Source organism: Schistocerca serialis, chromosome 2, assembly GCF_023864345.2.
Source record: "Schistocerca serialis cubense isolate TAMUIC-IGC-003099 chromosome 2, iqSchSeri2.2, whole genome shotgun sequence".
Lineage (NCBI taxonomy): Eukaryota > Metazoa > Arthropoda > Insecta > Orthoptera > Acrididae > Schistocerca > Schistocerca serialis.
Genome location: NC_064639.1, coordinates 132,838,389 through 132,848,893, shown reverse-complemented (window position 1 = coordinate 132,848,893; position 10,505 = coordinate 132,838,389). Strand labels below are relative to the sequence as shown.

Genomic DNA, 10,505 nt, shown 5'->3' with positions numbered 1-10,505 from the left:
ACAGGCAATTCTGCTCGCTGTTTGTAGCACGCTTACCAACTTACAGGATAACGGCGCGAAATTTCGATTTGTTATTACAAATTTAAGGTTTTAATTTGACTCACCCTCGTAAAAATCACGATTTTTGACTGACGGCGGCCTGGTTTTTATTTTGCAACCACTGTACGTTGAAACTTCCTGGCAGATTAAAACTATGTGCCGGACCGAGACTCGAACTCTGCCAGGAACTTTCATATCAACGCACACTCAGCTGTAGAGTGAAAATTTCATTCTAGAAACATCCCCCAGGCTGTGGCCAAGCCATGTCTCCGCCATATCCTTTCTTCCAGGAGTGCTAGTTCTGCAAAGTTCGCAGGAGAGCTTCTGTGAAGTTTGGATGGTAGGAGACGAGGTACTGGCAGAAGTAAAACTGTGAGTCGTGCTTGGGTAGCTCAGTTGGTAGAGCACTTGCCCGCGAAAGGCAAAGGTCCCGAGTTCGAGTCTCGTTCCGGCACACAGTTTTAATCTGCCAGGAAGTTTCATATCAGCGCACACTCCGCTGCAGAGTGAAAATTTCATTCTAACCACTGTATATTGCCCGACATCGTCCACGGCACTGAGGCTACGCTCCAGAAATGAGCGGCCACGTTTTCTTTCCCGCAGGCACGTTAGCCGGCCGCAAACTGGTCTGGCGTCCGCGACGCCCTGAAGGAAGGCCCGGCCTGTACACAGGATCCGAAGCCAACCTTCCCGATGGGAACCGACCCCGGCGACGAGGACTGCCTCTTCCTGAACGTGTGCGCGCCCCTCGACACCAGCGAGCTGGCCCCGGTGTTCGTCTGGCTCCCCGGGGGCGCCTACGTGGCGGGCAGCGGCACCGCCTCCCACTACGGGCCGGACCTCTTCGTAGAGTAGGGCGTCGCCGTCGTCACCGTCAACTACCGCCTCGGACCTCTCGCTGAGGCAGCCTGCACACACAGCGCTTTTCCACGGTGGTACACTGTTCGTTACAAGTAAACTTCTTACATTTCTCGCTCGCACATGTTAATACCTCAAAGTTGTTTACCAATGTTAACCAGGAGCATGGTGTTCATTTTCAAGACCACCTGCCACAGTCTCAAATCAGATTACTCAGCATACTGCTAGAGCCGTCACTAACTGCGGCAGTTATCTTCTGGTCATCAGTGATACTTCCAGAATGAGATTTTCACTCTGCAGCGGAGTGTGCGCTGATATGAAACTTCCTGCCAAATTAAAACTGTGTGCCGGACCGAGACTCGACCTCGGGACCTTAGCCTTTCGCGGGCAAGTGCTCTACCATCTGAGCTACCCAAGCACGACTCACAAGCCGTCTTCACAGCTTCAATTCTGGCAGTACCTCGTCTCCTACCTTCTAAACTTCACAGAAGCTCTTCTGCATACCTTGCAGAAGGTAGGAGACGAGGTACTGGCGGAACTGAAGCTTTGAGAACGGGGCGTGAGTCGTGCTTGGGTAGCTCAGATGGTAGAGCACTTGCCCGCGAAAGGCAAAGGTCCCGAGATCGAGTCTCGGTCCGGCACACAGTTTTAATTTGGCAGGAAGTTTGATCAACGATACTTCTCCATGACTTTAAAGAACCAATAGACAACCCTTTAGAAAACCTCGGCTAATTTGAAATTCCTGTGATATAACATTACCCATTTTTTCTGTGCTAGTGTATCCACAGTATGAAGTTCTAGCTAGGTTAACGTAGGATATTAACATACCATTATTCTTCATACTCATGTAATACTGCTGTTCCATACGCCTTAACTGTCTATAAAGTTTAATTTACTGTAGGTCCACTGTCGGTATGTCAAATACAATTAAAGGTTGGTTGGTTGGTTTGGGGGAAGAGACCAAATAGCGAGGTCATCGGTCTCATCGGGTTAGGGAAGGACGGAGAAGGAAGTCGGCCGTGCCCTTTCAAAGGAACCATCCCGGAATTTGCCTGGAGTGATTTAGGGAAATCACGGAAAACCTGAATCAGGATGGCCGGACGCGGGATTGAACCGTCGTCCTCCCGAATGCGAGTCCAGTGTGCTAGCCACTGCGCCACCTCGCTCGGTTCAAATACAATTAAAAGTTATTATACAGGGTGAACAGTAATAAAACTGACAAAATGCAGGGATTGATTCCTGAAGAGAAAGGAAGGAAAAAAGGTCGTATGAACATGTATCCGCAAATGCATCGTTGCCGCGCTGGATGGTGCAGACGAATGAAACTTCCTCTGACCACGCATCTACATCTACATGGATACGCTGCAAATCACATTTAAGTGCCTGGCAGAGGGTTCATCGAACCACCTTCACAGTTCTCTATTATTCCAATCTCGTACAGCGCGCGGAAAGAATGAACACCTATATCTTTCCGTAAGAGCTCTGATTTTCCTTATTTTATCGCGGTGATATTCATAATGTTCGAACACAATATATGTTCTGAAATCCTACTGTATATCGACGTTAACGATATCGGCCTGTAATTTAGTGGACTACCTTTCTTGAATATTGGTGTGACCTGTGCAACTTTCCAGTCTTTGCGTACGGATCTTTCGTCGAGCGAACGGTTGTATATGATTGTTAAGTATGGAGCTAATGCATCAGCATACTCGTAAAGGAACCTAATTGGTATACAGTCTGGACCAGAAGACTTGCTTTTATTGAGTGATTTAAGTTGCTTCACTACTCCGAGGATATTTACTTCTACATTACTCATGTTGGCAGCTGTTCTCGATTCGAATTCTGAAATATTTACTTCGTCTTCTTTTGTGAAGGCATTTCGGAAGGCTGTGTTTAGTAACTGTGCTTTGGCAGCACTGTCTTCGATAGTATCTCCATTGCTATCGTGCAGAGAATGCATTGATTGTTTTTTGCCGCTAACATACTTCACATACGACCAGAATATCTTTGGATTTTCTGCCAGGCTTCGAGACAAAGTTTCGTTGTGGAAACTGTTATAAGCATCTCGCATTGAACTACGCGCTAAATTTCGAGATTCTGTAAAGCATCGCCAATCTTGGGGATTTTGCGTCTGTTTAAATTTGGCATGTTTGTTTCGTTGTTTCTGCAACAGTGTTGTAACCCGTTGTGTGTACCAGCTCCGTCGTTTGTTAGTTTATTTGGTATAAATCTCTCGATTGTCGCCGATACTATTTCTTTGAATTTAAGCCACATCTGGTCTACACTTATATTATTAATTTGGAATGAGTGGAGATTGTCTCTCAGGAAGACGTTAGGTGAATTTATATCTGATTTTTTGAATAGGTATATTTTTCGCTTATTTTTCGAGGATTTGGGGATTACAGTATTCAATCTCGCATACGACAACCCTGTGTTTACTAATCCCTATATCGGTTTTGATGCTCGTTGTTAACTCAGGATTATTTGTTGCTAACAGGTCAAGTGTGTTTTCTTAACCGCTTTACTATTCGCGTGGGCTCATGAACTAACTGCTCGAAATAATTTTCAGAGAATGCGTTTAGCACAATTTCGGATGATATTTTATGTGTACCTCGGGAATTTAACTTGTATTTTCGCCAACATGTCGAGGGTAAATTAAAGTCACCACCAACTATTATCGTATGAGTCTGGTACGTGTTTGAAATCAAACTCAAGTTTTATTTGAACCTTTCTGCAAATGTATCATCTGAACTGGGAGGTCGATAAAAGGATCCACACGACGTGTGCCTTGTGTGTTGCAGACTGTGTGATTGACGCAGCACACTGTAAGCAGCAGAATGAGCCAGTACTCATATCGGGAACAAACGAAGACGGTGTTTGTGATCGCCCAAGCAGATGAAAACGGTCGAGAATCAGCACGGCTATACCAAAACGAGTACCCTCACAAACACCAATCACATCACACAATATTTCAAGCCCTCTTTTGGCTCTTGTGTGCCCATAGATCCTTTCACACAGATGAACATGCAGGGAGGCGGTGAATTGTGCGTATAACAGATTTGGAGGACCGGATTCTACAGCGTGCTCACGAGGCCTGTGACGTTATTTGGATACAGGCCGGGACATGCGAAAAAGTGTGGCAGTTCATGATGCGACATGTGAACGCGTGCATTTGCGTCCCATGGAGGCCGCTTTGAACATCTGTTGTGAGGCGGATGCGATGCAGCACTGCACTGTGTTCTGGGACGATTTGTTGCCATTGCACGCACACCGTCCATTTTCGGACATACGTCCACACGACTTTTCTTCCTCCGTTTCCAGCCAGGAATCCACCCGTGCAGTTTCTCGTTTTCATTGATGTTCACCCTGTACGACAGTATTCGCTAACGCACAGCACGATTTACATACTGGGGATTTTAGCATTACATGCTCTGCTTTTAAGCATCCAGATGTAACTACAGATACGAGCTGAACAAATGCGGAAGATATTAAAAATAATATTCGATAACGAAAGCGTGTGAAGTCAGTCTTATGGAGTAATAAAATCGCAAAGAAAATGAAAACGTTTTTATACGATATACAGGGTGGTCCATTGATCGTGACTGGTTTAAATATCTCACGAAATAAGCGTCAAACGAAAAAACTACAAAGAACGAAATTTGTCTAGCCTGAAGGGGGAAACCAGATAGCGCTATGGTTGGCCCTCTAGATGGCGCTGCCATACGTCAAACGGATATCAACTGCGTTTTTTTAAATAGGAACCCCCATTTTTTGTTACATATTCGTGTAGTACGTAAAGAAACTTGAATGTTTTAGTTGGACCACTTTTTTCACTTTGTGATAGATGGCGCTGTAATAGTCACAAACATATGGCTCACAATTTCAGACAAACAGTTGGTAACAGGTAGGTTTTTTAAATTAAAATACGAAACGTAGGTACCTTTGAACGTATTATTTCGGTTGTTCCAATGTGATACATGTACCTTTGTGAACTTATCATTTCTGAGAACGCATGCTGGTACAGCGTGATTACCTGTAAATACCACATTAATGCAATAAATGCTCAAAATGATGTCCGTCAACCTCAATGCATTTGGCAAATACGTTTAACGACATTCCTCTCAACAGCGAGAAGCTCGCCTTCCGTAATGTTCGCACATGCATTGACAATGTGCTGGCGCATGTTGTCAGGCGTTGTCGGTGGATCACGATAGCAAATATCCTTCTGCTTGCCCCACCGAAAGAAATCCGGGGTCGTCAGATCCGGTGAACGTGCGGGCCATGGTATGGGCTTCGACGACCAATCCACCTGTCATGAAATATGCTATTCAATACCGTTCCAACCGCACGCGAGCTATGTGCCGGACATCCATCATGTTGGAAGTACATCACCATTCTGTCATGCAGTGAAACATCTTGTAGTAACATCGGTAGAACATTACGTAGGAAATCAGCATACATTGCACCATTTAGATTGCCATCGATAAAATGGGGGCCAATTATCCTTCCTCCCATCATGCCGCACCATACATAAACCCGCCAAGGTCGCTGATGTTCTACTTGTCGCAGCCATCGTGGATTTTCCGTTGCCCAATAGTTGCCGGTTTACGTTACCGTTATCGGTGAATGGCGCTTCGTCGGTAAATAGAACGCGTGCAAAAAATCTGTCATCGTCCCCTAATTTCTCTTGTGCCCAGTGGCAGAACTGTACACGACGTTCAAAGTCGTCGCCATGCAATTCCTGTTGCATAGAAGTATGGTACGGGTGGAATCGATGTTGATGTAGCATTCTCAACACCGACGTTTTTGAGATTCCCGATTCTCGCGGAATTTGTCTGCTACTGATGTGCGGATTAGCCACGACAGAAGCGAAAACACCTACTTGGGCATCAACATTTGTTGCAGGTCGTGGTTGACGTTTTACATGTGGATGAACACTTCCTGTTTCCTTATAAATAGCGTAACTATCCGGCGAACGGTCCAGACACTTGGATGATGTCGTTCAGGATACCGAGCAGCATACATAGCACACGCCCGTTGGGCATTTTGATCACAATAGCCATACATCAACACGATATCGATCTTTTCCGCAATTGGTAAACGGTCCGTTTTAACATGGGTAATGTATCACGAAGCAATTACCGTCCGCACTAGCGGAATGTTACGTGATACCACGTACTTATACGTTTGTGACTATTACAGCGCCATCTATCACTAAGCGAAAAAAATGGTCCAACTAAAATATTCGTATTTCTTTACATACTACACGAATATGTAATAAAAATGGGGGTTCGTATTTAAAAAACGCAATTGATTTCCGTTTGACCTATGGCAGCGTCATCTAGCGGGCCAACCACAACGCCATCTGGTTTCCCCCTTCAAGCTAGACGAGTTTCGTTGTTTGTAGTTTTTTCGTTTGACGCTTATTTCGTGAGATATTTTGCCCAGTCACTATCAATGAACCACCCTGTATGTACGAGTCGGAAGGTCGGATTTATGAAAGAAAGAAAATAGCTCAGTACCCAGCTATCATGTAAAACCGTTCGCTCGAGGAAGGATCAGGTCACGCCAATACCCAAGAAAAGAAATAAAAGTAATCCGCTGAGCTGCGGACTCATATCACAGACGTGGATTTGTAGTAGGATTATGGAACATCTACTGTGTTTGAATGTTATAAATTACCTCTAATAAAACGATTTATTGACAAAAAGTCAGCACGGCTTCAGAAAACATCGCCTTGTCGAATACAGCTAGCTCTTTATTCGCATGAAGTAATGAGTGCTATCGACAAAGGCTCTCATATCGATTCTACATTCCTAGGTTTCCAGAAGGGTTTTGACGGCGTTCCTCACAAGCGACTTCTAATCAAATTGAGTGCCTAGGAATATCGTCTCAGATATGTGACTGGATTCGTGATTTCCTGTCATAAAGGTTACAGTTGGTTGTAGTTGACGAAAAGTCATCGTGTAAAACAGAAATGATATCGGGCGTTCCTCAAGGAAGTGTTGTAGGCCCCTGCTGATACTAACCATTCAAAAGATTGATGAATCAATCTGAGCTGCCCTTTTAGAGTGTTTGCGGATGATGCTGTTATTTACCGTCTCGCAATGTCATCAGATGATCGAAACCAACTGCAAAATGATTCAGACAAGATACTTGTATGGCACGAAAGGTGTCAGTTGGCTATAAATAATGAAAAGTGTGAAGTCATCCACTTGAGGACTAAAAGGAATCTGCTAAATTTCGGTTACACGATACATCACACAAATCTCAGTTCAGCTAAACAGCAAGGAATGAGAGTTTCCAACAACTTAAATTGGAACGATCACTCAGAAAATGTTGCTGGAAACGTGAATCAAAGACTGTTTTTCATTCGCAGAACACTTAGAAGATACAGCAGGTCTACTAAAGAGACTATGTTATGCTTACCCGTCCTCTCTTAAGTATTGCTGTGTATGATGGGATCCTTATCAGAAAGGATTGACAGAAGACACCGAAAAAGTTCAAGGAAGGGCGACTCGTTTTGTACTATCGCGGAATAAAGGAGACAGTCACGGATAGAATACGCGAGTTGGGGTGGCAGTCGTTAAAGCAGAGGCGTTTTTCGTTGCAGCAAAATTTTTTTACCAAGATTTCAGTCATCATCTCCTCCGAGTGCGAAAATATTTTTTGGGGCCTATCCTCACTCACGCAAGCCTAAAGTGGCACAAATTAAGAACAATATTCGACTTCAAACTGTTCTGTGTTTACGTGCTGTCCTGTGCCATACTGAAGTAATATGGAAATGTGGCAGCCGGAGTGGACGCATAAAGAAACACAGAAAGCAGATTATTCAGTGGTACTAAAACTGAGCATCTCCTGTGGTTGTGCTGTAAACATTATGCGTAGACATCTTTTTTTCCTTTCTTAAGAACACTGTCATTGTCACTGTTCCTAACACAGAGGAACACAAATGCAAAAACAACTCAACATTCATTGGAACATCCATAGAGAGACTTTGTAAGCTACGAATAACATAAAGTTAAAAAAAAGATCTCTTGTGAAAGAAAACTATATTGAATGACCGAAGAAAGTGGCTTAAAAAGCTGTGAAGAAAGTTCGATCCCAGATTCTGCTAACATCAAGCGTGGAACGATTAACACAAAACTCTGGTGGTAATGTCTAGAATCAATCTTCCTTCAGCAAATCGTTGATACAGTCTATAAATACTGAAAGAACAACAATGTCATCTACTCGCAATGATTACAGTATAAATGCTGCTGATGTTTATGACTAAAAGCGTAAAGCACCTATGTTGTAGAGCTTTTCAGCTTGCACCATGGGTAAGACACTGATAATTCAAAATAACAATAGATTCACTAGTATCAGCATAGTTCTGATGTCCTAAGCCGCAACTCACAGGTTGGTGTAGAGTGTTATTAATTTAATCCCTGATGGTTTCATAGAAAAACTCTAAGCTACCACAATATTCATATGACAATTGTCAAGGTGTAATATGACGGTACAAATGGGCACATGGTTCTAGAATTTGTAGAGGCTATCCAAACGCTGCCGATCCATCACGCCAAACTACCGCTACTTTAATTCGCCAGTGGTCATTGGTAGCCGGATTCTAGCATATATGTGAATCAGAGTGCAGTGCCTGTTAATTCAAATAACTAATGGTCATAATACGAGTATTTCAGACCACTGGAGGGAAGATTCCAGTTAGCGGATTACTTAACTGAATATAATATGTAGAACCTTTATAGTGACTGTCATTTGAGTTGCATAACGAGCGGTATTATTTCTTACGCATGAATACTTGTTACGCATGAATATTTATTACTCATGAACTTATGCCTGAAAGGTATGCCTCAAGATCAATTTGAAAATGGCGCAGCTTGTATTTGGCGTCAGTTTCAATCATCTTTATTAAACGAACATAGTCTTCTGTTCCTGAGCTGCTAATTATCCAAAAATTACATGAGTTCATTGTTATATTAATTCTGCAGACAAATGCACAACTAATATTAACGTCCATTAGGCAACTGCAATGACGATCATTACTCAGGTTCTACAGGATATGTTGCATTTAGTTTAGTAATCTAATCGCTGCAACCCTACTTCGATTGTCATTCTTCTATTAGCTGTTCCTGGACTTTATCTCGTATCATGGTTCAAATGGTTCAAATGGCTCTGAGCACTATGGGACTTAACATCTATGGTCATCAGTCCCCTAGAACTTAGAACTACTTAAACCTAACTAACCTAAGGACAGCACACAACACCCAGTCATCACGAGGCAGAGAAAATCCCTGACCCCGCCGGGAATCGAACCCGGGAACCCGGGCGTGGGAAGCGAGAACGCTACCGCACGACCACGAGCTGCGGACTATCATCATGAGCCAGCAAGTTAATTTAGATTTGGCAATGTTGGTGATAGAGGGTGACCCGATGCACTTCCTGTCGCCACCCCATTTACACTGGGACAGAATTTGTGTACCCTGTCTGACTGCGTCTAGTGAAAGCGTAAGAACGTTTTCGAAGCGTTTGTGGATCGTGTAACTGACACAGAAGGGGGTGCCAGCCTAGTATTCACCTATTCGAATGTGGGGAACCGCCTAAAACCCATATCCAGGCTGGCCGTCTAACCAGGCCCTGTCGTTAATTTGGCAGGACTGTGGAAGGTGCCAGGCACCGAAAAATAGTCCGGGAGACGGATGGAAAGACCCCCCCCCCCCCTGGTTTATATGACAAAAAGATTCAGGAGGTATGCGTGGCTGATCATGATCATAAGCTATGTGCAGTCACCGAGCGAGGTGGCGCAGTGGTAAGACACTGGACTCGCATTCGGGAGGACGACGGTTCAATCCCGCGTCCGGCCATCCTGATTTAGGTTTTCCGTGATTTCCCTAAATCACTCCAGGCAAATGCCGGGATGGTTCCTCTGAAAGGGCACGGCCGACTTCCTTCCCCATCCTTCCCTAATCCGATGAGACCGATGACCACGCTGTCTGGTCTCCTTCCCCAAAACCAACCAACCAACCTATGTGCAGTCGCCTGTCCTGTTTCAGGATAAGCCTCTCCGTCAGCAAGGTCCAGACGTTAATGGTGGATGGGATTACTAGTAGGTGGGAGCTGCCATGTTAAGTCCCGAAAGCATTTGTCTACCAAGGAGGGGAAGATGCTCAGTGTTCACTCTGTGAGCATATTTCGGAGAGTCATTCCAGATGATTCCGGGTGACAGGAAGAGCACAGGGTGCAGCCAACTTCAAGAGATGGCTCATGTAAGTAATAATGATGGGTGTCTCTTTGAACCAGAAAAGACCCTCTATGGTTTCTGAAGTGGTAAAAAGAACTAGTTTCCCTTGCAAGATGAAGGCGGAGCTCACCATTTGTAACATCGTTGACAGGACCAATTGTGGCCTTTGGTACGGAGCCGAGTGGAATTTCTGAGTCTGAGGCTCGGACGTTTCTGCGTCGTGGTAGGTTGCATATCCCTTGACTTGCGCCATAGGGCAGAGGGGTGCCAGGGTCCAGTCAATATATCAGTGGTCCAATACACACAGGAGACGGCTATACGGGTAGTGGGGGCTGTGTAGAGTGGTGTGGGTAGCTTTTTATGT

The 10,505-nt window shown here is 44.5% G+C and overlaps 1 protein-coding gene across 1 annotated transcript in view; it reads left to right on the top strand.

Annotated features, from left to right (window-relative positions):
• The first annotated feature begins 1,811 nt into the window (after positions 1-1,811).
• LOC126455778 (venom carboxylesterase-6-like) overlaps positions 1,812-10,505 on the top strand; it is a 46,894-nt gene continuing 38,200 nt past the window's right edge. The window contains exon 1 of the mRNA XM_050091543.1: positions 1,812-1,830. Within this exon, the coding sequence (XP_049947500.1) occupies positions 1,812-1,830 (19 nt within the window). The remainder of the gene's footprint in view (positions 1,831-10,505) is intronic.